Source organism: Hyla sarda, chromosome 4 (genome assembly GCF_029499605.1).
Source record: "Hyla sarda isolate aHylSar1 chromosome 4, aHylSar1.hap1, whole genome shotgun sequence".
NCBI classification, from domain to species: domain Eukaryota; kingdom Metazoa; phylum Chordata; class Amphibia; order Anura; family Hylidae; genus Hyla; species Hyla sarda.
In genome coordinates this window covers 310,018,245-310,046,075 of record NC_079192.1, presented here as the reverse complement: position 1 = coordinate 310,046,075, position 27,831 = coordinate 310,018,245, and the positions used below count along the sequence as shown (strand labels likewise).

At 46.6% G+C, this 27,831-nt stretch overlaps 1 protein-coding gene across 1 annotated transcript; it reads right to left on the bottom strand.

Annotated features, from left to right (window-relative positions):
• Positions 1 to 132: 132 nt before the first annotated feature.
• Positions 133 to 26,836, bottom strand: ATP6V0E1 (ATPase H+ transporting V0 subunit e1). The gene is made up of 3 exons (XM_056574838.1): positions 26,655 to 26,836; positions 8,166 to 8,213; positions 133 to 244 (listed from the first exon to the last, which is right to left on the bottom strand). The coding sequence occupies exons 1-3, from the start codon at positions 26,756 to 26,758 to the stop codon at positions 151 to 153; spliced, it is 246 nt and encodes an 81-aa protein (XP_056430813.1). The 5' UTR covers positions 26,759 to 26,836; the 3' UTR covers positions 133 to 150.
• Positions 26,837 to 27,831: the final 995 nt, after the last annotated feature.

Here is a 27,831-nt window from a genome sequence, read left to right as displayed (position 1 = left end):
ATTTCAATGTAAACTGAACACAGCTTGAAATCCTGTGCATCATTTCTGCACAGAATACTGTACATGTGAATAGACCCTTACAGTATCTTCTGGCTGGAAATAACATAGCTTTAGAGCACTTTAATTTCTTACCTTGATAAGGTGACTGGTTTAAGGCCAATGGTTCTTCAGGTAATAGACAACTTCAGAACTAAGCTGAGGTCCAAATAACGGATTTAACTGGGCCAGTATTGCAATGAGCCAGCTGCAAGCGAGAACATTGAACAAATGAGAATATATTAGATGCAACAGATCGTGACCAGCAATTAGATTTCTAGGGCTCTAAACAATTATAATGGCTTTTTAAAGGTAATTTGTCACAATTTATTTTATTTTTATTTTATTGATTAGACAGATTCACAATCATTTGTCATCTCTTTCTATTGTCTGATTTAATGTTTCTTGTACATTATTATGAGGCAGCTGTATTAAAAGACCTTCTTTGTTTACAGCATTTATAGATCTGCTTAACTGCAGCTACGTGGAGATACAAAATAGACAGTGAGGGACTCATTCATTTATATGGGAAAGTTCTCCAGGCATGCTCTGTGACCTATGCAAAAGCGATTGAACAAAGAAGGAGAGGAGGGGTTACTATCACCTATTGTGAATGGTTAATCCTGTGTTACCTATATACTGGTGTCCCATTTTACTGTAATCCTATCTGTAACAAGGACGCTGTTGGAAAGTGATCTGTATAGAACAGCAAGTCTCTGCTTAAAAAAAAGTTGTAAAATGGAACAATTGTTATTTAAAAAATACCCATGAAGCCTTCAGGTGAAATATAGATCAGAACTCTGCTGAGGAGCAACAACCGAATGAGAATGTTATGCACTGTCTCAAATGAGTAAGAACCTTCACTATAAATATGTGCAGGAAAAACAATGATAAATCTCTATACACAGATAACAAATAATCTATCACTCTTTGTAAAATAAATAGCATAAGGGTAAAACATTTCTCAGAATGGTTCTGTGAACAACCAAGCAGTGCTGCTATGAGCTTTCAAGGTTATGGGAAATTCACATGGCCCCCTGTAGCTCTATAAATCCTTCAGCAGCGTACAGCTGCTGTTTATGGTGACCTGTAGGTATTCTCCTGACCAGTAAACACCGGCTAAAAAGAAAAAAAACAAAAAACACAACACTAATGCTATTCCCCTTGTAAAGCATAGTAATCACAGTGTTTTGTATCACTTTAAAACAGTGGTCTCAAACTGTGGCCCTCCAGATGTTGCAAAACTTCAACTCCCAGCATGCCCGGACAGCCCTTGGCTGTCCGGGCATGCTGGGAGTTGGAGTTTTGCAACATCAGGAGGGCCACAGTTTGTGACCACTGCTTTATAAGCATTACTGGTAGTGCAATAGCGTACAGCATTCTGTTACTGAAAACTGCCGTACGCTATTGCTCACACCATATACAAGACAACATGACACTACATCAAGCTACTGAAGCCATCGTATTGAACAGACAAGTAAGCCCAATTGTGCAGTTACTTGAATCGGAAAAGTAAACTGCGAATGTTGTCAGAGAAGCGTTCTCAGGAGGGTTATATGCCGCACTTTAGAGTCTTGTTTTGTTGCATTGCAGGGTTTAGGGGAAAAAAAACACAGCACGCGAGGCGGAGATTGCAGAGCTCTTAGAAAGATGGTTATGTAACGCTGCCCCAGAAATTCCAGCAGCTACTTGAGATGGATCCCTTGGTTCAGTTCACCGCTGAGGACAAATAAAGTTGTTTTTTTATTATGGAATAGTGTGATAGCGAAACACTACAGTATGATGACTATTGATGTGTCACAGTATAACAACCACTACACAGAATAATAGGAGGTGTCAGTATGGAATAGTGTGATAGCGAAACACTACAGTATGATGACTATTGATGTGTCACAGTATAACAACCACTACACAGAATAATAGGAGGTGTCAGTATGGAATAGTGTGATAGCGAAACACTACAGTATGATGACTATTGATGTGTCACAGTACAACAACCACTACACAGGACAGTAGGAGGTGTCAGTATGGAATAGTGTGATGGAGAAACACTACAGTATGATGACTATTGATGTGTCACAGTATAACAACCACTACACAGAATAATAGGAGGTGTCAGTATGGAATAGTGTGATAGCGAAACACTACAGTATGATGACCATTGATGTGTCACAGTACAACAACCACTACATAGAATAATAGGAGGTGTCAGTATGGAATAGTGTGATGGAGAAACACTACAGTATAATGACTATTGATGTGTCACAGTATAACAACCACTACACAGAATAATAGGAGGTGTCAGTATGGAATAGTGTGATGGAGAAACACTACAGTATGATGACTATTGATGTGTCACAGTACAACAATCACTACATAGAATAATAGGAGGTGTCAGTATGATGACTATCAATGTGTCACAGTACAACAACCACTACATAGAATAATAGGAGGTGTCAGTATGGAATAGTGTGATGGAGAAACACTACAGTATGATGACTATTGATGTGTCACAGTACAACAACCACTACATAGAATAATAGGAGGTGTCAGTATGGAATAGTGTGATGGAGAAACACTACAGTATGATGACTATTGATGTGTCACAGTACAACAACCACTACATAGAATAATAGGAGGTGTCAGTATGGAATAGTGTGATGGAGAAACACTACAGTATGATGACTATTGATGTGTCACAGTACAACAACCACTACATAGAATGTGTCAGTATTGAATAGTGTGATGGAGAAACACTACAGTATGATGACTACTGATGTGTCACAGTACAACAACCACTACACAGGACAGTAGGAGGTGTCAGTATGGAATAGTGTGATGGTGACCACAGTATGATGACTATTGATGTGCCACAGTACAACAACCACTACACAGAATAATAGGAGGTGTCAGTATGGAATAGTGTGATGGAGAAACACTACTGTATGATGACTATTGATGTGTCACAGTACAACAACCACTACACAGGACAGTAGGAGGTGTCAGTATGATGACTATCAATGTGTCACAGTACAACAACCACTACATAGAATAATAGGAGGTGTCAGTATGGAATAGTGTGATGGTGAAACACTACAGTATGATGACTATTGATGTGTCACAGTACAACAACCACTACATAGAATAATAGGAGGTGTCAGTATGGAATAGTGTGATGGAGAAACACTACAGTATGATGACTATTGATGTGTCACAGTACAACAACCACTACATAGAATGTGTCAGTATTGAATAGTGTGATGGAGAAACACTACAGTATGATGACTACTGATGTGTCACAGTACAACAACCACTACACAGGACAGTAGGAGGTGTCAGTATGGAATAGTGTGATGGTGACCACAGTATGATGACTATTGATGTGCCACAGTACAACAACCACTACACAGAATAATAGGAGGTGTCAGTATGGAATAGTGTGATGGAGAAACACTACTGTATGATGACTATTGATGTGTCACAGTACAACAACCACTACACAGGACAGTAGGAGGTGTCAGTATGATGACTATCAATGTGTCACAGTACAACAACCACTACATAGAATAATAGGAGGTGTCAGTATGGAATAGTGTGATGGTGAAACACTACAGTATGATGACTATTGATGTGTCACAGTATAACAACCACTACACAGAATAATAGGAGGTGTCAGTATGGAATAGTGTGATGGAGAAACACTACAGTATGATGACTATTGATGTGTCACAGTACAACAATCACTACATAGAATAATAGGAGGTGTCAGTATGGAATAGTGTGATGGTGAAACACTACAGTATGATGACTATTGATGTGTCACAGTACAACAACCACTACACAGGACAGTAGGAGGTGTCAGTATGGAATAGTGTGATGGTGACCACAGTATGATGACTATTGATGTGTCACAGTATAACAACCACTACACAGAATAATAGGAGGTGTCAGTATGGAATAGTGTGATGGAGAAACACTACTGTATGATGACTATTGATGTGTCACAAAACAACAACCACTACACGGAACAGTAGGAGGTGTCAGTATGGAATAGTGTGATGGTGACCACAGTACAATGACTATTGATGTGTTACATTATTGGACAGATTAGATGGGCCAAATGGCCTCTCCACAGGTTTTGATAAATCTACCCCACTATGTGTAACTATGGTAACACCGCATTACCTGGAAATCCATGGGGCTCCTGTATATAGTTGTTGAAGGGAATCTATGAGCAAGTTAGGGCATACTATTAGGGGATCTTTCACAGAGGATTATGCGAGTATTACTATCTGGTATACCATTTCTGAGTAACTATACTAACAATGTAACATCAATTTTACAGATATGCAAAGGAGTCCGCTTTGTGCACTGGGGCGTTACTTTACCCCTAAGTGCACTAATACACCCACCAGCTCATCTAACAATGTCTCCTCATGAATATAAATCACTACACATTGGTGGCTCAGTATTCATGATGAGGTATTGTTAGGAAAGAAGGCCGGCCACCGTCCTGAGGTGGGATAAATAAGTAGTTTTATTATTATCATTTTACACCTACAGCAGTGTGTACTACCTATTTGCTATGGAAGCAAGGCAGTCACAATAGCACACTTAATAGCATACTCTGCCGAAAAAACATCTTATCCCCAATCCAAAGGATAGGTGATAAGATGTCTGATCGCGGGGGTCCTACCGTTGGGGACCCCTGCAATCTCCGGGCCGGCAGCAGCGGCGTCCAGAACACAGAAGCTTGGAGCTTCTGTGTTTGTGATGTCACACCACACCCCCTCCATTAATGTCTATGAGAGGGGGCGTAGCGGCTGTAGTCGCCAGTCATCCGTCACAGAGCGGAATTTGCTTGGTGCCCGGATGACTGGGGTGCTGCACCAGAGAGAAATTAAAGGGGTCTCCGCCGAAAAACATCTTATCCCCTATCTAAATGATAGGAGATAAGATGTCTGATCACGGGGGTCCCTCCACTGGCCCCCCCCCCCCCCCCCCCCGCGCACAGACATCTTATCCCCTTTGGATAGGGGATGAGATGTTTTTGGCGGAGTACCCCTTTACATGCAATATTCCTTAGGCTTGGTTTACACACAGTTTGGTCTCTATTTGGACAGCATTTCTTTTCTGAAACCAGAAGTGGAAAAGACGAAGAAATAAGAACTATAATGGAAAGATCTGAGCATAACATATTTGTGGCTAAGATACTGAACAAAATATTACGTGAAAGGGGGGGGGGGGTGAAGGGGAACATAATGTGTATTGTGTTGTAATGAATATATTTATTGTAATTGTAGAATGTTATTATATGAATAAAAAAAGAAGGAAAAAAAAAGAATGATAAAGAATAAAGGAAAACATTTTCTATAGTCGAGTCATTACACTGCTGGGATTTTATTGTTTATATTATTAGTAAAAAGGGGTATTCCCCATGAATCTAAATTTTGGGCAGCAGAGAAGGATGGGGGACGAAAATAGCCGACGCAATTTGCGTAACTCCTTTTGACATTTATTGGAGCCCAATGAGTCACACTGCGTACAGCTTATCCCCTGCCGCAGCGATGTCTCGTCTCGGCCAGTGAGCGCAGTGTCATGGCGGAAGGTATATTTTGTTCCTTTACTTTTTGCAGCCTGGGCACAGACTACAGGGCATGCTGGGGTAGTAGTTACATGTCACTGTCCTATAGCAGTGGCCTACCTTTTCTCCATGCATATCACAATGTCATTTTCACAGTTATTAGACAAACCATTTTTTTGCATGTAATAAATAAAAAGGAACACATACTTACATGAATGGCAACCACTAGAGAATGACGTGTACACTAGTAATAAAACATCAGGTGACACAACAAGATGTTCCCAATAAAGATCCGCCCTTTGTGATTCCAAACAGGGATTTGTTAGACAAAGCCAGAAACAGGCAGGAGTTAACGTGAACCTTCAGCGAGAACGTGTGTCGTGGAAACTGGGAGCCGGCCAGGAGTCTGGACAAAATTAATCTCATGACAACCTGCTGGCCTGCTTTCTATCAGCGGACGAGAAGTATTCCACAACTTCAGGAGCTGCTAAACCACGGCCCTAAAGATGTTGGAAAACTACAACTCCCAGCATGCCCGGACAGCCAACGGCTGTCCGGGCATGCTGGGAATTGTAGTTTTGCAACATCTGGAGGACCGCATTTTGGAGACCACTGGCTTAGATGATAGCGGCCTCGGATATTCCTTTAGATTGCAATATTACACAAGGTCCAATAGCACCAATCTTTGACTGAATAGGGAAGCATCCCAGTTAAAAAGCAGAAGGATACTAATACTGTTTTTTATTTTTTTCTTAAATTGCGCAATATGCGTGTTGCAAGAGTTGTTTGGTCATCGTTCCCTACCTTAAAAAATATATAAATGCCTATCCGGACATGAATGTTTATTGAGGCATCGGGTGACATCTTATGTGTATGGTATATAGACTGGGTATACCGTAGCTAGTCTAGTAGATCGCCTTTGGAATAGATTTAAACAGTGTTTTTCTATTTCATAGCATTCTTTTAGCCAGTCGGTTCTCTTCTAAAGGTCCATATAATTTTTATGTGTCAAGCCCCTATATTTTTCTCACAAATACCTTCTATCTGTTGCTCACTTGGTTTGTCATTCTGTGCTCTGGAGGGGCGTGTGCTCATTTTGCATGACTCATCTTCCTCACCGAGTCTGCTGCGCTGGGTCTAATCATCTAATCACTGCAGGCTGCTCTATAACCCCCCCACCCCCACCCTTTCTGTTTTCATGCTGCAGTTTGATAGGACAGGAGTGAGCAGCACAGGGTAGTACTAGTCCCATCCCTCACCTACTGGACTTTGTGCATGCATGTGCTTCAGCTAGGACAAAGATGATGCTGCAACCAGAGAGTATTATGTTTTGGATGGTATGGGGACCCCTAGTGGTCTTTTTTTATAAGCCATGATTTATAGAAAAAGGAAATATACTTAATAAGAAAATGCTATTAGAAAGGTTAATGTTTTGCCAATATGTACAACCTGAAGTTTTTGAATCTGACAGTTCCCCTTTTAAAGTTCTGCTCCTCATAAATGTAGAGCAGGGTATTGGCTGGCTGGATGAGTGGCCTTTGACATAGCTCTCCTATGTGCTGTTTCTTTTTGTGGAGACTCAAAGCTGATGTAGGAATTCTAACAAACCAGGCAATAAACTCCAGGTAAAAGTTTTTCAAGGCTGTTTTATGGAAGTTCATTAAAGAGGTAGTCCGGCCCTATGCACAGGCTGGGGGTCTGACCACTGAGACCACCCACTATTTTCTGTACAGGGCCCGGCTACTCACCCATCTACTCGCCCTCTGGCCCCCACCCTTGGAGCTGAACAGGGGTGACAGGCCCTGAGGGGGGCCTATTTCAGTGAGTGATTGGTTGAGGGGGCTGTCATTCCTGCTCGTCTCTGAAGGTGGTGGATGGGGCACTTCAAGGACTGGTGAGTTGCTGGACCTTGTACAGGAGATCAGGGGGGATCTGAGCAGTGACCCCCCCCCCCCCCCCCACCACCACCACCTTGATCAAACACTTATGCTCTATTTAGAGGATAGGGATAAGTTTAGACCCCCGCATGTATACAGTAAAAAAATAAAAAATAAAAGGGAGGGCTCAAGCCATGTATACAATCATATAGAGAGGTAAAACCAGTGTCCTCAAGACAACTAATACACCAAGACACAGAAAGGCACTATAATATATATGCACACGCAGTAACAGTGTAAAATAACCATAATTAATATATTTAAGGATGGCCATACAGCTTAAATAGCTGTTGGCTAAGTCTTCATTCAACTAACGGCTATTCTGCCCATTATTTCTATTAATAATGTATAATATATATATTTTTTTTTTAGAAGCTTTATTTACTATTGGTGTTCACCATTCACTATTTTAATGACAATAAGTGAAAATAAAAAATGTTAAAATGTGTCTACTAAACACAGTCCTAGTGAAAGGCTCTTCTGAGTAGATCACAGACAGGGTATTGTTTATGCCTAGATTGTTGCCCAACAAGGTTTGCCTGTAAGATGGTAGAAGGGCGTATCAAAGTCATTGCACACTGACACAAGATATAGCTGTTTATACTCACAACAAATAGCAGCACACGGCACATGTCACCAGCATTGTATTAATGACCCTGGAAAAAAAACAAAAAAAAGAGCAGGGGTTAAAGGTAATGAAGTGAACTAAGACTTAAAGGAGAACTCCAGCCAAAACTATCCACATAAGTAACTGGGGTCAGACAACTGGGATCTCCAGAATGGAACCATGTCTGTCAGTAAGCGCGTGACATCTACTGGTAGACAGCATGCGCTCCATTCATTTCTATGGGAACACTGGTGATACCCAAGTCTTTTCGGTGCTCCCAAAGAAATGAATGGAGCATCTGTTGGCTGCAGCTGGGTCCCATTCCGGAGATCGCGGGGAGTCCCAGCAGTCAGACCCCCTCGCTATCAGCTACTTATCTCGTATCCTAGGGGATAAGATAGATGATGAAGGAGAACTCTAGCCAAAACTATTAAACACAAGATTTCATCTTTTATTTAGGTTCAAATTAGATTAAAATCATAACTGGCAGTAGCGAAAATCTTTACAAAATAGGTTCTGGTTACCCCCAGCAACAACCACTGTGGTCAGCAGATGACACTGTTGAACCCCACACCCGAGAAAGACGGGATGTGTTACTTCCTGTTTCAATGTTTTTATTAAGATTTTCAGTAAAGAATAAAGTATACTATACATGTAACATAGTTAAGGCACTTTATGCCAACAGAAAAGGAATGTAAACTCCCATATGTAAGTTATCAATACAGTAAACATAAGTCCGATAAACTCGGATCGCCAAGTCACAAGCCAGTTGTGGCTTCCGAATAGGGATACTTATAAAGGTTCCTCCGCTTGAACAATAGTCACAAGATGAGCTATTTGGAGGAGACCCGACTATCTAAATCAATCAATATATGTCAAGACCAATTAGCCCGGTAACACCGGGTTGTGACCAATACAAAGACAGACACACAGGGGAAGACGGGAGTGAACATAGTGAAACAAGGGAGAGAAAATAGGTCCGGAAGGAGAAAGAGAAGGGAGAGAAAGCGAGGAAAAGTGCAAAGGCAGAAACTTCATGAAGGGTTACCCAGATAGTCCACCCAAGGTTGCCAGGTAGCTTCAAAAGACTGTTGGGAATCATTTAGGAGGCTCGTCAGTTTGTCATTAGCCATTATCCAGTTTAGCTTGGGGCGTATCAGCTGAAATTGCACAGAACCTGATTTCCAATTAGTCGCTATAACTATCTTGGCGGCTAGAAAGATGTAGGAAATAAGTTTGCGAAGTCCCTTTGAGACATTCGGGATTGGGGCATTTAATATAGCTTGCTCCGGGGATTTCACAAGGTTCACACCTGTGACCGACAGGATAAAATAGTAGACCCGTATCCAAAAGCGTTTTACTCGTGGGCAAGTCCACCAAATGTGGAACATAGTACCCTGCTGCTGGCAATTACGGAAGCACAATGGAGAGGCTGTGGGGTACATTTTAGCTATTCTAGTAGGGACCAAGTACCACTGAAGTAGCACCTTCCCGCCTGCTTCCTGCAAGGATGTATTAATGGAGAGTTTGGAGGTAATAGAGGCGCTAAGGGTCCAGTCTTTCAGGTCAATTTCCTTCCCCAGGTCCTTCTCCCAGGCAATCATATACGGTAATTTGGTGGGGGTAGATAATAGGGTGTTATAGATAGAAGAAAGAGATAGTGCCCCTACTGTCAAAAGCTCTCAGACACATGGATTCATAAGAGGTGCGGGAAGTAATGTCCGTCCCCGTCTTCTTAAGACCCGACAAAAAGTGAGAAATTTGACTGTAGCGGAATCATTCTGAGTCGGGTAGCTTATAGAAGGCGCGGAAGTATGCTATTGGTTTAATACCCAGTCTATCAATAAAGTCACCTATGCGAAATAATCTCTTATTTGTCCACCATGAGAAAGCCAGCGAGACCATGCCAGGAGGAAATTTAGGATTACGTAGAAGTGGTGCTACCGGGGTGTGGGCTGATCGTAATAGATTCCCCTTACAAAGACTATCCCACAATTGTAACGATTGTGATAAAATAGGAGAGAGGATTGAGGGTCTTTCTTTAGCTGGGAGCCAATGTAAGAGGGATAGAGGTACAGTAGGTGCAGCTAACTGTTCGATGGAGACCCATTGGGGGCTAGAGTGGAGTATGTGAAATTGGGTAAGCTGTCCTATTCTCGCTGCTTGGTAATATTTTGGGACCCCCAATCCCCCTTGAGAACGGAGAGCAAACAGTGTCCTGCGTCCCACTCTGCTACCCCTGGAGCCCTAAATAAAAGTAAGAAAGTCCGATTGCAAGCGGTCTATAGCTTGAGAGGGAACGGAGATTGGCAGGGCACGGAAAGCATAAAGCACTCTAGGTAAGAGATTCATTTTGATCGAGGCAATTCTACCAAACCACGATAAGGGGAAGTTAGTCCAAGGAAGGTGTTACTTCAACAAAGTATGTGGCTGGTGGAACAGAAACAAAGAAATGGATGTACAGTATATAAATGATTGTAGTTTAGCATATTTCACATGTATTCTATGCAGATTTTTGTGGCTGTATTTCAGACACATGTCCCAGCCTGACCACATTTCTGCTGACCGGAAGTAACAAATGTTAATTCAGACCATCAAAAACATGGCCAAGCTGGGACTTGTGTTCACGTGTAATATGCCCATGTGAAACTGGCATAAAAAGTTCTTCATACATTTTAGACGGTGGTCAACCTAACATTGATTTGGCCAACAACAATTACTCCTGAGACCCCCATATTAAGGGTGCATGTGTTCTGAATGGGGAGAGGGGAGTAAGCCAATGTTAGGATACCCTGGCGACAGCTTGTCTCCCAGAGAACAGAAGTGATCGAGCATATTTAAAAGGAATATTCCGGCTTTATATATCTTATCCCCTATCCAAAGGATAGGGTATAAGATGTATGATCTCAGGGGTCCTGATGCTGGGGACCCCCTCAATCTCGGGGCAGCCCCTGGCATTCTGTGCCTTCAGGACCACACCCCTTCCATTCATGTCTGTCACCACGCCCCCTCCCATAGACATGAATGGAAGGGGCGTGGCCGTGACGTCATGTCCCCGTCTCGGAGGCAGTGCCCAGCACAGAATGCCTGGGGCTGCACAGAGATTGCGGGGGTCCCCAGCGGCAGGACCCCTGTGATCATATATCTTATACCTTATCCTTTGGATAGGGGATAAGATGTATAAAGCCGGAATATCCCTTTAAACCAACAGCCACTCTTTCTTTCCTCTGACATCTGCATGAAGGAGAAGATAGGGTCCGCCAACATTAGATGGTTGTCTGGTCCTGCCAACATTTTTCTAATGTGAATGGTCACGGGAAATCTGGATGACAATCTGTAGAAAATCGGTTATATTTGTTGTCATCCAACATTCACAGAAACTAACATGAACAAACATTAACAATATATCATTGGTCCTTGTGTGTAGTTTTTATCCGTTTAATTTTTTATTTTTTTTTGCATTGAATTTTGCAGAGTTGTGAAAAATTCATTAAAAGTTCACACAATGTGTGGTAACTTTTGCACCAGTACACTAAAGAAAGCCTTTTTTTGGAGTTTTGCTTTTGAAGGGGCGGAAGGTGCAGATTTGTGAATATTCTGTGCTTTGTGTTATACATTTGCAAAATTTGCACTTCATAGATTTCTGCCCACTGCATGCACACCCAGTAAAAAAAACTCTAGTCAGTTTTGCAAAAAAAATCACTTAAATAAAAAAAAACTCTAGTCAGTTTTGCACAAAATAGCACATTCGAAAAAAATATACAAAAGATATACACCAAAACGAACACAAAAACCAATTATAAATTCCAACACATACACAAAATTATTATATATATTATATATATATATATATATATATATACACACACACACACACACACACACACACACACATATACACACTCTCCGGTGTGCTGCTATTTTGTTGGATTTGGCTATCTGTGGGGGCCCTTGACCCAGGCCCGACCAGCTATTGGTAGTGCGGTCCTTTTTGGGAATATATATATTATATAAATATATTATTCCCAAAAAGGACCGCACTCCCAATAGCGGTTTACGGGTGCAAGCTGGTCGGGCCTGAGTCAAGGGCCCCCACAGATAGCCAAATCCAACAAAACAGCAGCACACCGAAGTAGATGAAAGCGTGTCGGGCTTTATTCATCAGATGCCACGACATTTCAACAGTCTCAAGCTTGACAAAGACCGTGTGAGACTGTTGAAACATTGTGGCATCTGATGAATAAAGCCTGACACGCTTTCATCTATTCCGGTGTGCTGCTGTTTTGTTGGATTTGGCTATATATTTTTTTTTTTATCCTGAGGCCAATCACAAGACAAACACATACCCAGCTCTGCTATACCATGTCATAGTACTGGAAAAACTGCACTAGACTGAACAGGCTGCCACTGTGCTGGACTTATGATTTACATAGTACACAATACACTAGTACATAGTACACTATAGATGTATGCAGAGGCAAAAGGGGTAAATGATACACTGGCTTTGCAAGATGCTATGTGAGCAGAATGGAAAGAAACAGTAGCAGTAAAGCAAGGAAGAAGTTACACTAAGCACTGAACTGCTGCTGCCGATCATGACTAAAAAGGGGAGGGGAGAGATTACATTTAAGGACTATTAACCCCAGGGGTGTGGAAATTTTATAAAAAACTACTTGTCCACGGGACTAAAATGGAGCAAAATCTACTTGTCCCTCATGACGATCCACTTGTCCAGGCCAATTTTCGCTTTTACGCTCTTGTTTTTTCTTCCTCGCCCTATAATAGCCATAACTACCTACTATACGGATACCTTTTAATTTTTCAATAACTTAATCTCTGAACCAAAAAAAAATAAATTTATATATTAGAGATGAGCGAACTTACAGTAAATTCGATTCGTCACGAACTTCTCGGCTCGGCAGTTGATGACTTTTCCTGCGTAAATTAGTTCAGCTTTCAGGTGCTCCGGTGGGCTGAAAAAGGTGGATATAGTCCTAGGAAAGAGTCTCATAGGACTGTATCCACCTTTTCCAGCCCACCGGAGCACCGGAAAGCTGAACTAATATACGCAGGAAAAGTCATCAACTGCCGAGCCGAGAAGTTCGTGACGAATCGAATTTACTGTAAGTTTGCTCATCTCTAATATATATCTCAAGGGAAGTGAAATTGAAATAGTAAAAGATAATTTAGCAAATTTGGTGGTTTTCTTTTCTGCGCCATTTACCTTGTGGTTGAGGTAACATGTTAGTTTTATACTTTAGGCGCCTGATTACAGCGATACCAGATTTGTATCGTTTACGTCATGTTTTACTAATTCTGAACTTTTTTCTAATTTTTTTAATTGCCATTTTTAACCCCTGTAGCTTTATTTTTTTTCCGCATACCAGGCTGTATGAGGGCTCATTTTTTGCGCCATAATCTGTTTTTTGTATCGGTACCATTTTGGTATTGATCTGACTTTTTAATCGCTTTTTAACTTTTTTTTCTGGGATATTATAAAAATTGCAATTCTGTGGTGTTTTTTTTTTTTTTTTTCATTTACCGTACGGGATACATAATGTTATATTTTCATAGGTTGTACAATTATGCACAAAGCGATACCAAATATGTTTATTTTTATTATGTTTACATGTTTTTATATAGGAAAAGGGGGTGATTTGAACTTTTAACATGGAAGGGGTTAATGCAGCAGTCTTCAAAGTGTGGCCCCTCAGATGTTGCAAAACTACAACTCCCAGCATGCCCGGACAGCCAACAGCTGTCCTGGCATGCTGGGAATTGTAGTTTTGTAACATCTGGAGGGCCACAGTTTGGAGACCACTGGGTTAATGTGTGTCTTTCAAACTTATATTAAAACTTTTTTTTTTCTTCTTTTTTTTAACACTTTATTACACTTATAGGAGGACTCATTAGATTCCTCAGACAGATGAATAGATTCTATTGAACTCTATTAATCCTGTGTGCTCTGTGATCCATTGATAGAGCCTGGTCCAGCCAGGATCTAACAATGACAGAGCCGGGACAGGAGGGAACAGAGGTAAGCCCTCCGGCTACCTCTATAGTGGATCCTGCAATCCTGCTGCGGGGGGGCGATCCACCCCCACTAGCCCACCAGGGAGCATTCACATCTCCCTTTAGATGCTGCTGTCAGCTTTGACAGCGGCGATCTAAAGGGTTAATAGCCAGCCGCGGCAATCGCTGCATGCTGGCTATTAGCGGCGGCCCCCGGCTACTGAAAACAGCCGGGGGCTGCAGAGTATGGAGCGGGCAGGAATCCCAAGCCCGCTCCATACATACTGCAGAGCGCCACATGCATCTCCCCGTGCAGACGTGCCTCCTCCCCTCAGCTACAGCTGGGGGGAGTGAAGGCAGAGGACGCAGGTCTGCACGGGGAGCAATAAGCCACGCCCCCTCATCTCCCCCCGCACGTCTGCAGAGCAGGGGAGAGAAGACATACACAGCTTCTCATCTCCCCTGCTCTGCTTCGGAGGACACAGTTTTTTACAGCCTGCAGAGTATGGAGCGGGCAGGAGTCGGGTGCCCGCTCCATACAGACTGCAGATCGCCGCCGCGCTTGTCAGGTCCGGCCCCGCTTGCCCGCCCGGGCAAATTCACCTGCCCGGGCGATAGGAATTCCACATCCCTGAACCCCTTAAGGATCAAGGTCATTTTGGACTCACCTGTTTGTTGGGCAGGAAGTTCTGTAGTTCAGTGTTTTCTTTTATTGTTGTCCACAGCGGCCGTGTTCCGAGTCTGCTGTGGACAAGATCTCAGCTTTTTTTTCGCCTCTGTTTGCATGAGAAATAAGCCACACACCCTCATCTGCCCCCCTCCCAGAGGTCTGCATGAGAAGCCTGAGTACACAGCTCCTCACTTCCCTTCCCCCCTGCTCTGTATTCTAAGGACGCAGGTCTGCACAGGAGAAGGACCTCACAGAGAAGATAAGTGTTATCTGAAGGGGAGGATGAGAAGGTGCACGGGCTGGGGATGTATGGACTGCAGGGGAATAAATCACATACTGGGAATGATCTCTATATGTGAAGGGGGAGGGGGGTACTCCTGAATGACACATGCTGGGAGTTGTAGTCCTTGTGGTGTGTGTGTATGCTAGTGTTTACAAACCAGTGTGCCTCCAACTTTTGTAAAACTAAAACTCCCAGCATGCCCTGACAGACTTTGGACATACTGGGAGTTGTAGATTTGCAACAGCTGGAGGCACACTGATTGGGAAACCCTGTTCTAGCCTATTCAGCATGCACATCATGTTACACCAGTGTTTCCCAGCCAGTGTGCCTCCAGCTGTTGCAAAACTACAACTCCTCGCATGCCCAAAGGCTGTCAGGGCATGCTGGGAGTTGTAGTTTTGCAACACCTGGAGGCACCCTGGTTTGGAAAAACTGGTATATGCCCTAGAGAGGTGTGGTGATGCTGGTGTTATACTAAAGACTCCTGAATGACACATGCTGGGAGTTGTAGTCCTTTTTGTGTGTGTATGACAGTGTATCCCAACCAGGGCTGATTATATTAGTGTGCTGTGTATAATGGGGGCCGACCCGGGAAAACAGTAGGATGGGTAAAAGGGCAGAGAAAAAAAAAAAAAAAACAGAGCTGCTCCAAACCAGCAAGGCATGTGGCTTGCTGGGATTTGTAGTTTTCAGCACAGCAAGAAACAGGAAATAGAATCAAACATAGGAAAACAAAGTGGGGGATAAAAAGACAACAAAGAACGAAAATAGAGTCACCAAAACAACAAGAATAGAAATGAAACAAAACAAATCGGGCAAGTCAAAAACGGAAAAACACGTTGACCACCATTCAGAGATAGTTTTTTCGTGACATCTTCTACTTTATCATAGTGGTAAACTTTCGTCGATACAGTGACCCCCCGACCTACAATGGCCCCGACATACGATCATTTGAAGATACGATGGCCTCTCAGAGGCCATAGCATGTTGAAGGCAGCATCAACATACGATGCTTTTGTATGTCGGGGCCATCGCATAAACGGCTATCCCGCAGCGCAGATTGCTTCAGCTGCCACCGGATAGCAGTGTGCCCCGACGATCACTTACATGTCCTCGGGGCTCCGGCCCATCCTCTTCGGGGTCCCCTGCTACGCCAGCGCTCTCCTTCAACGTCATCACGTCATCGCACACGCCGTCTCGTCATCCAATAGGAGCGGTGTGCGTAGCGACGTGATGGTGGCGACGGAGAGCGAGGATCCTGGGCAGCAGAGACGTTCTGGAGCGACAGGGACACCTCGGGGACGCAGCGACAGCAATGGAGGGCGACATCCTGGGCAGCGGTGACGGCGGGGACAAGTGAGTATTACCTCCCATACTTTACATTGCACGGATCCCTCAACATACGATGGTTTTATAAAACGATGGTTCATTTGGAACGGATTACCATCGTATGTTGAGGGACCACTGTACTTGAATCATTTCTTGGTGAAAAATAACAAAATTTCATGAAAAATTAGAAAATTTAGCATTTCATAACTTTGAAGCGCTCTGCTTGAGAGGAAAATAGACATACCAAGTAAATTTTATATTGATCACATATATAATATGTCTATGTTTGCATCATAAAGTTGACATGTTTTTACTTTTGGAAGACACCATAGGGCTTCAAAGTCCAGCAGCAATTTTCAAATTTTTCAAAAAATTTTCAAAATCAGAATTTTTTAGGGACCAGTTCAGTTTTGAAGTGGATTTGAAGGGCCTTCATATTAGAAATACCCCATGAATGACCCCATTACAAAAACTGCACCCCTCAAAGTATTCAAAATTATATTCAGAATGTTTGTTAACCCTTTAGGTGTTTCACAGGAATAGCAGCAAAGTGAAGGAGAAAATTCAAAATCTCAATTTTTTACACTCGCATGTTCTTGTAGACCCAGTCTTTAAATTTTTACAAGGGGTAAAAGGAGAAAACACCCCCCAAAATGTGTAACCCAATTTCTCTCGAGTAAGGAAATACCTCATAAGTGAACGTAAAGTGCTCTGTGGGTGTAATAGAGGGCTCAAAAGGGAAAAAGACAATGGGATTTTGGAGAGTGAATTTTGCTGAAATGGTTTTTGGGGGGCATGTCACATTTAGGAAGCCCCTATGGTTCCATAACAGCAAAAAAAAGAGGTAACTGTGTAGGGCTAAGTGTATATGTAGTGTTTTACCCTTTATTTTGTGTAGTGGAGTGGAGTGTTTTTAGGGTACAATCCTCCAGCTGTTGCAAAACTACAACTCTCAGCATGCAGTGACAGAAGGGCATGCTGGGACTTGTAGTTATGCAACAGCTGGAGGCACACTGGTTGCAAAACACAGAGTTTGTTACATAACTCAGCGTTTCCCAACTCATGCACCTCCAGCTGTTGTAAAACTACAACTCCCAGCATGCATGGTCTGTCAGTGCATGCTGGGAATTGTAGTTTTGCAACATCTGGAGGGCCACAGTTTGGAGACCACTGTGTAGTGGTGTCCAAACTGTAGCCCTCCAGATGTTGAAAAACTTCAACTCCAAGCAAGCCCAAACTGTCCAGGCATGCTGAAAGTTGTAGTTTTGCAACATCTGTAAGAGCACAGATTGGAGACCACTGCACAGTGGTCTCCAAACTGTGACCCTCCAGATGTTGCAAAACTACAACTCCCAGCATGCCAGGACAGCCAAAGTGTGCCTGCCGCCGGTCCCCACTGCCACGCCGGTCCCCCCGCAGCTCTCGGGGTCCTCTTCCCCCGCTCTGTCTGACCTCTGGGGGTGGGCAGAGCGGGGGATCTGAACTTTCACCCCCAATCAGCTGAGACACTGTGATTGGTCCACAGGGAACAATCACAATGATTGCTGACCAGGACCATCCGCAGATGGTCCTGGGGGAGGCTAGCAGAAGTTGTCTCCCGTTGGTAACAGCAGGACTTCTGCTAGTTATCGCGGGTTAACTGAATGCCTTATATAAACGGCGGAATGCGTGAAGGACCTGCACAATCTGCCGTTTATATAAGGCATTCTGTAGGAAGGGGTTAAAGGATGTAGATCACTGCAAGGAGATTCCTGCAAGCCGGGGATTGAAACGGTTCTCCCTACTTCTTCTACTAAACAGGGGGTTCTCCCAACTGACTTTTGACACAAAGGTTTTTGAAATGACAAGACACTTTAACACCTTACCAACACAGGGTTCACATGTACTCCCTGGTCATGGTCTGGATGTATAAAGGGAGCACATTAGCTGAGCGCGCTTCATACCCAGCGAGTACCAGCCGCTATCAGCAGCTGGGTCTCAACACTAATGCAGGACATTGACATATTCGCCAGAGTGCGAATAAAAAATAAAAATATGTTGTAAGAAAAGTGAATAAGCCTCTTCCCTAATAAAAGTGTAACTCACCCCTCACTTTCCATTTTTTAACTAAAATAATGTTAACAAAAATCCATAAATTGAAAAAGAGTAATGGCTATTAAAAGGCAAGAAGGAAAAAATTAAAATGCAAAAATGAAAAGTCACTCAAGGGGTTAAAGGGGAATACTCATTTGGGACATTTATGGTATATCCAAATGTCCACCTCTGAGCTCAGGGCTCCCGAACCCCTTACAGCCACCCAAGGTGGTAGGAAAGCTAAAAACAGCCAAAGTAGGTGCGTTACACAATTTGTGTAACTGCCATAGAGTTTAATGGGGGTTTGTACAAACGCTATAGCCCCTGAGCTACGCTGTTCATGTGACTCTGGGAGCATGGCCATAAGAAATGTATGGCATTTGTATGCCGAGTGCATGTTTAGAGGGCACAGAAACCTTCACCTCTGCGATATACAGTGGTCCCTCAAGTTATAATATTAAATGGTTCCAGGACGACCATTGTATGTTGAAACCATTGTATGTTGAGACCATAACTCTATGGAAACCTGGTAATTGGTTCTAAAGGCACCAAAATGTCATCCAAAAATAGGAAAAAGTGAGGATTAAAGAAAAATAAGTAGATAACTAATACAGATAAAGCAAATCCTTACATATAAAAGTAAGAAAGATCTGCTGGGAGTGTAAATCACGATCCATGTCAGTGTTTCCCAAGCAGGGAGCCTCCAGCTGTTGCAAAACTACAACTCCCAGCATGCCCGGACAGCCAAAGGCTGTCCGGGCATGCTGAGAGTTGTAGTTTTGCAACAGCTGGAGGCTCCCTGCTTGGGAAACACTAGTCTATGTAGAGGACAGGAGCTTCTTCAGGGTCCTGTACAGTATGTGCAATGTCCTAAAAAAGTAACATGGAGTCACCCTCACCTGGTGTCCAAAGGAGCAGATAACCCTGGCACAGGTAAAGTGTACAGAAAATGTAATACCTCCCTGTACTGTAGGGGGCGCTACCAGACACCAGTCAGTGCATACACTTCAGTAATACAGGTGTTTTACCAGTGAATGCCCATTTTGATTGGTCGGTTCTTCTGGTCATTGACAGGTATCACAGATCTGGACTGTCTGTACATTGTATGTTGAGTCTGGTTTCAACTTACGATGGTTCAGAAAAGACCATTGTATGTTGGGACCATTGAAAGTTGAGGGATCACTGTATACATCTTACAGATTAGAGATTTCTTATATGCGTACAGTACAGGTCTTATTTTTACTCCTGGCGATATCTAGACGTAACTGGTCTTGGGCACACAGGTGCTGGATCCAATCCTCAGGTACAAACAAATGAAGGTTTACACTACAAACTGGGCCCTGCTATAGATCTACCATCTGTGGAGCGGCACTGTCAACAAGCAAACACAAAAGAGAACTGACCGGTTCCTGAAGGGAAGATCCTGTAGCTGATCTGGGGCTGCGCTCCTGTTACACTGTCACAAGATATGCTGTAAAGAGAAACAGACCGGACACCGAACACAAGGATGGAAAGATCACCTAATAAACCACAATGCCATCCATAGGAAAAGCTGAATATTTGGAAAAACATCAGATGCTATTCCAGCTCCACTTCCTCAGGTCCTGCACTTGGTATAGCATAGCCTTTTCTTGACTGTATCCAGTCCCAGTTTGGTGTTTCGGGCGTAGCTGTCATTTCAGGATGAGCTGTAGTGTGTACATGAGGAGCAGCACTATTTATGGCCATTATATAGCCGGTATATAGTATTTTCCAGCGGATTTCTGCTCGGCAGGCTTGATCTAGAACAGTGTTTCCCAACCAGGGTGCCTCCAGCTCTTGCAAAACTACAACTCCCAGCATGCCAGGACAGCCTTCGGCTGTCCAGGCATGCTGGGAGTTGTAGTTTTGCAACAACTGGAGGCACCCTGGTTGGGAAACACTGATCTAGAATTATAAATGACCCCATAGCTGGTGAGCAGTCTATGGTATCTGCAATACACTGTACACACAGAGGAGGAGATCCTGCACTTCTATGTCTGTGCACAGGCTAAAGTGCACCAGCATGGAAGTCATGATAAAGTCTGGAATGTACATAAAGCCATGGATTGAGATCTCTTACTTAAAGGAGTAGTCCAGTGGTGAACAACTTATCCCCTATCCTAAGGATAGAGGATAAGTTTGAGATCGCGGGGGTCTGACCGCGGGGGTCTGACCGCTGAGGCCCCCTGCGATCTCCTGTACGGAGCCCCGACAGCCCGCGGGAAGGGGGCGTGTGGACCGCCGCACGAAGCAGCGGCCGACACGCCCTCTCAATACAACTCTATGGCATAGCCAAAATCTCCGGCTTTGCCATAGAGATGTATTGAGGGTGGGTGTCGGCCGCCGCTTCGTGCGGAGGTCGACACCAGCTATCTGGCCGGAGAGCCTGGCCACCGTACAGAGAGATCGCAGGGGGCCCCAGCGGTCGGACCCCCCGCGATCTCAAACTTATCCCCTATCCTTAGGATAGGGGATAAGTTTTTCACCACTGGACTACCCCTTTAAAATACTGTCTCTCTGCAGCTTGAGTGTGTTCCCAGTCACCCCTACCCAATAGACTGCAGAGGCCGAATGAGACAGACTGTGTCACACATCAAAGTGCCTCAAATGTGTTCTAGATAGATCAGGGTCCCATGGCATTGAGGCCAACTCTGCAGAAAGAGACATACATCCCCGTTTGTAGCCTTACTACTGTACAACCTGTCAGGTCTGCCATAAAGTTGGGAAAAACCTTTGTAGCCACGAGGGTAATGCCAAAAATCTTACTGTAATTTACAAAGAAAGGCAGACATGCCAAAAGCTTTGCTCACATTGAGGGTCCCAATGCTGAGACCAACAATGATCTCCATCTTTACTCCTCGGCCCGCTCCAACTCATTGCAGAAGACAGCTCTGCTATAAGCCCATGTTGCCCATTTCCTGCAATGATTTGGATCAGAGTGTGGAGGAATGGAGCACGCCAATATCTAAGAGGTGGTGGGAGACTGTGACCCTTAACTATAAAATCTGTAAAACATGTCAACAGTTTTTCTAAATGACAGTAATGCTGTGAGTTGTAACTATTATTTAGACAAACTTCTGGCATGTCAAAGTTTTTATTGGTGGGGGTCCGGGTGCTTAGACCTCCACTGATCACTAAAATGAAAGGACATAAGTGCTCAACTGGGTGGGGTGCCCCTTTATTTTTGCCCAGTTCTCATTGGAAAGTCATACAGCAGTGTCTCAGACTTTCAGTCCCATAAAAACTGAGCAGGAACTAAGGGGCAGAGTGTTCACCCTTCATTTTAGAGATCAATAGGGGGTCTTAGGCTGCCAGATCCGGCTGGGAGACAGGAAAACCAGGCGCTCCCGTACCCCAGCTGGACCCGGCCCCCCCCCCTTCTCATTCATTTGAATGAGCCGATTGGAGTCAAACAGTGACTCCGGTCGGCTCATTTTTGCACAGTATCCGTTTTTAAGGTCTGGTCACAAAACTGCATACGGGGCAACAAATTAGCCGACTGGAGTCACTGTTTGACTCCGCGCAGCTTATTAAAGTGAATGGGTTCCAGCACCGGTCCGGCTGGGGTACGAGAGCGCCCGTTTTATCCGCCCCCCAGCTGAATCCGACAGCTGTAGGCTGCAATCCTGATGCGAGCACCCAGAGCCCCACCGATCAAAACTTGCAAGAATGTTAGAAGAGGATATGTTAGGTCCATGTCAAGAATGGCAAAGTGCCCATGGTGAGAGCTTCTGAGTCAAATGGGCAGACGGTTTACCATTATTGGTGCCCATGACTGATCCTCTCCTTCTAGGATTCCCTGACTCATATGAAGATGTGCATATAACAAAGATGGGGAAGTGGTGGATCCAGAGATCCCGTAATAGTGGTCAGTGAGACCCTCATCCAACATGGCCATGCCAGTCCTTTCACCAATGGCAGGGCAATGATGGAGGTTTATCACTTACACCAGAGATGTACCCAAGCTTTCCTTTACAGGGGTGTATATTCACATTTCTGCCCTGACCAGGGTGGAGAGGCTTGTTGATGACCCTCCCACCCGTGGCCCCCCAGAATTATGAGCACACACCCCACAGCCCCTCCTGACTACGCCCCTCAGCAATAGGGGCACACACACCCCACAGCCCCCTCCTGACTATGCCCCTCAGCAATAGGGGCACACACACCCCACAGCCCCCTCCTGACTATGCCCCTCAGCAATAGGGGCACACACCCCACAGCCCCCTCCAGACTATGCCCCTCAGCAATAGGGGCACACACCCCACAGCCCCCTCCTGACTATGCCCCTCAGCAATAGGGGCACACACCCCACAGCCCCCTCCTGACTATGCCCCTCAGCAATAGGGGTACACACACCCCACAGCCCCCTCCTGACTATGCCCCTCAGCAATAGGGGTACACACACCCCACAGCCCCCTCCTGACTATGCCCCTCAGCAATAGGGGCACACACACCCCACAGCCCCCTCCTGACTATGCCCCTCAGCAATAGGGGCACACACACCCCACAGCCCCCTCCTGACTATGCCCCTCAGCAATAGGGGCACACACACCCCACAGCCCCCTCCTGACTATGCCCCTCAGCAATAGGGGCACACACACCCCACAGCCCCCTCCTGACTATGCCCCTCAGCAATAGGGGCACACACACCCCACAGCCCCCTCCTGACTATGCCCCTCAGCAATAGGGGCACACACACCCCACAGCCCCCTCCTGACTATGCCCCTCAGCAATAGGGGCACACACACCCCACAGCCCCCTCCTGACTATGCCCCTCAGCAATAGGGGCACACACACCCCACAGCCCCCTCCTGACAATGCCCCTCAGCAATAGGGGCACACACACCCCACAGCCCCCTCCTGACTATGCCCCTCAGCAATAGGGGCACACACACCCCACAGCCCCCTCCTGACTATGCCCCTCAGCAATAGGGGCACACACACCCCACAGCCCCCTCCTGACTATGCCCCTCAGCAATAGGGGCACACACACCCCACAGCCCCCTCCTGACTATGCCCCTCAGCAATAGGGGCACACACCCCACAGCCCCCTCCTGACTATGCCCCTCAGCAATAGGGGCACACACCCCACAGCCCCCTCCTGACTATGCCCCTCAGCAATAGGGGCACACACCCCACAGCCCCCTCCTGACTATGCCCCTCAGCAATAGGGGTACACACACCCCACAGCCCCCTCCTGACTATGCCCCTCAGCAATAGGGGTACACACACCCCACAGCCCCCTCCTGACTATGCCCCTCAGCAATAGGGGCACACACACCCCACAGCCCCCTCCTGACTATGCCCCTCAGCAATAGGGGCACACACACCCCACAGCCCCCTCCTGACTATGCCCCTCAGCAATAGGGGCACACACACCCCACAGCCCCCTCCTGACTATGCCCCTCAGCAATAGGGGCACACACACCCCACAGCCCCCTCCTGACTATGCCCCTCAGCAATAGGGGCACACACACCCCACAGCCCCCTCCTGACTATGCCCCTCAGCAATAGGGGCACACACCCCACAGCCCCCTCCTGACTATGCCCCTCAGCAATAGGGGCACACACCCCACAGCCCCCTCCTGACTATGCCCCTCAGCAATAGGGGCACACACCCCACAGCCCCCTCCTGACTATGCCCCTCAGCAATAGGGGTACACACACCCCACAGCCCCCTCCTGACTATGCCCCTCAGCAATAGGGGTACACACACCCCACAGCCCCCTCCTGACTATGCCCCTCAGCAATAGGGGTACACACACCCCACAGCCCCCTCCTGACTATGCCCCTCAGCAATAGGGGCACACACACCCCACAGCCCCCTCCTGACTATGCCCCTCAGCAATAGGGGCACACACACCCCACAGCCCCCTCCTGACTATGCCCCTCAGCAATAGGGGCACACACACCCCACAGCCCCCTCCTGACTATGCCCCTCAGCAATAGGGGCACACACACCCCACAGCCCCCTCCTGACTATGCCCCTCAGCAATAGGGGCACACACACCCCACAGCCCCCTCCTGACTATGCCCCTCAGCAATAGGGGCACACACACCCCACAGCCCCCTCCTGACTATGCCCCTCAGCAATAGGGGCACACACACCCCCACAGCCCCCTCCTGACTATGCCCCTCAGCAATAGGGGCACACCCCCCACAGCCCCCTCCTGACTATGCCCCTCAGCAATAGGGGCGCACACACACCCCACAGCCCCCTCCAGACTATGCCCCTCAGCAATAGGGGCACACACACCCCACAGCCCCCTCCTGACTATGCCCCTCAGCAATAGGGGCACACACACCCCACAGCCCCCTCCTGACTATGCCCCTCAGCAATAGGGGCACACACACCCCACAGCCCCCTCCTGACTATGCCCCTCAGCAATAGGGGCACACACACCCCCACAGCCCCCTCCTGACTATGCCCCTCAGCAATAGGGGCACACCCCCCACAGCCCCCTCCTGACTATGCCCCTCAGCAATAGGGGCGCACACACACCCCACAGCCCCCTCCAGACTATGCCCCTCAGCAATAGGGGCACACACCCCCCACAGCCCCCTCCAGACTATGCCCCTCAGCAATAGGGGCACACACCCCCCACAGCCCCCTCCAGACTATGCCCCTCAGCAATAGGGGCACACACCCCCCACAGCCCCCTCCTGACTATGCCCCTCAGCAATAGGGGCACACACCCCCCACAGCCCCCTCCTGACTATGCCCCTCAGCAATAGGGGCACACACCCCCCACAGCCCCCTCCTGACTATGCCCCTCAGCAATAGGGGCACACACCCCCCACAGCCCCCTCCTGACTATGCCCCTCAGCAATAGGGGCACACACACCCCACAGCCCCCTCCTGACTATGCCCCTCAGCAATAGGGGCACACACACCCCACAGCCCCCTCCTGACTATGCCCCTCAGCAATAGGGGCACACACCCCACAGCCCCCTCCTGACTATGCCCCTCAGCAATAGGGGCACACACCCCACAGCCCCCTCCTGACTATGCCCCTCAGCAATAGGGGTACACACACCCCACAGCCCCCTCCTGACTATGCCCCTCAGCAATAGGGGTACACACACCCCACAGCCCCCTCCTGACTATGCCCCTCAGCAATAGGGGCACACACACCCCACAGCCCCCTCCTGACTATGCCCCTCAGCAATAGGGGCACACACACCCCACAGCCCCCTCCTGACTATGCCCCTCAGCAATAGGGGCACACACACCCCACAGCCCCCTCCTGACTATGCCCCTCAGCAATAGGGGCACACACACCCCACAGCCCCCTCCTGACTATGCCCCTCAGCAATAGGGGCACACACACCCCACAGCCCCCTCCTGACTATGCCCCTCAGCAATAGGGGTACACACACCCCACAGCCCCCTCCTGACTATGCCCCTCAGCAATAGGGGCACACACACCCCCCACAGCCCCCTCCTGACTATGCCCCTCAGCAATAGGGGCACACACACCCCACAGCCCCCTCCTGACTATGCCCCTCAGCAATAGGGGCACACACCCCACAGCCCCCTCCTGACTATGCCCCTCAGCAATAGGGGCACACACACCCCACAGCCCCCTCCTGACTATGCCCCTCAGCAATAGGGGCACACACCCCCCACAGCCCCCTCCAGACTATGCCCCTCAGCAATAGGGGCACACACACCCCCACAGCCCCCTCCTGACTATGCCCCTCAGCAATAGGGGCGCACACACCCCACAGCCCCCTCCTGACTATGCCCCTCAGCAATAGGGGCGCACACACCCCACAGCCCCCTCCTGACTATGCCCCTCAGCAATAGGGGTACACACACCCCACAGCCCCCTCCTGACTATGCCCCTCAGCAATAGGGGCACACACACCCCACAGCCCCCTCCTGACTATGCCCCTCAGCAATAGGGGTACACACACCCCACAGCCCCCTTCTGACAATGCCCCAGAAGACACCCAGATGCTAAACGTTATGGATACAATTGTATCATTTAATAAACATCTAACTAAGAACGTCCCATAGATAATGTAAATATGGCGCTAGGAAGATCACAGATGTCACTGTTCAGCCGCTCACACCACTTTATACACTACACACTCACCCTCGGTTCGGTCCTTTAGGGACAAACCACGGCAGCACGGCGCCCACAATGCCCCAGAACACAGTCATGACGATGATAGGGACGAGCAGCCCGGGATACGCCATGTCTTCTCTTCAGGACACACCAAGACTAACGAGAACTTCTACAACTCCGAGGACTACTAGTCATGTGACTACACCCAGCACCGTCATGTGACGCTCAGCACACGCACTCCCCCTTCCAACGTCTGGAATGTTAATGAATGTCTAGAGGACAAAATGTGGGGGACATTTTTCCGGAGACCAAAGTTGACGGCTGCGTATAGATAAAAATGGCAGAAACTTGGAAAAAATGCTGAGAGCAGCTAGCTCAGTGCTTTCCAAACAGTGTGTCTCCAGCTGTTGCAAAACTACAACTTCCAGCTGTCCGGGCATGCTGGGAGTTGTAGTTTTGCAATAGCTGGAGACACACTGTTTGGTAAACATAGAGCTAGTAGAATAATGAGACATGGAAGGAATACAAGCATGTTTATAGGACTACAGACTCTAATGCCATAGGTGTAGGGAAATGAGGAGATACTTGGTAAATATGGCTACAGCACAGCTTTATAGAGTGTACAGCTCAATAAAGTTATGCTAGAAACAAGGGTAGGATCGCAGGTGCCGTAATTTGCTGCGTATTTGCAACCCATTGATATCAATGGGTAGGAAAATACGCAGCAGAAAATATGCAGCAAAATCCGGCACATGTGACCCTACCCTTAAACGAATACTGTAGTGGAATATAACTTATCCTCTATCCAAAGGACATCCCCCCCACCCGCGATCTCCAGTACGAAGCTGCGACAGTGCCGCAGAAAGGGGGCGTTTCGTTCCCCGCAAGATGCCGCAGCCGACACGCCCCCTCCATGTATCCAATGTCTGCCGCGGCCCCGATCTCCTGTACAGTTGGACCCCCTGCGATCTATAACTTATCGCCTATCGTTCTAATAGATCATAAGTTATATTCCACTACAGTATTCCATTAAATGGGCACTGTCACCAACTTTATTTTGTGATATGTTGTAGTACTTATGTACTACAACATATCTCTAATATACTTTTATTATTTTTTTTTTCCATTAAAAAGGTTTAATTTACATTTAAAAACCGGCCACTGAAAAAGGACTGATTTTGGAGTGACAATCAGTCCTTTTTCA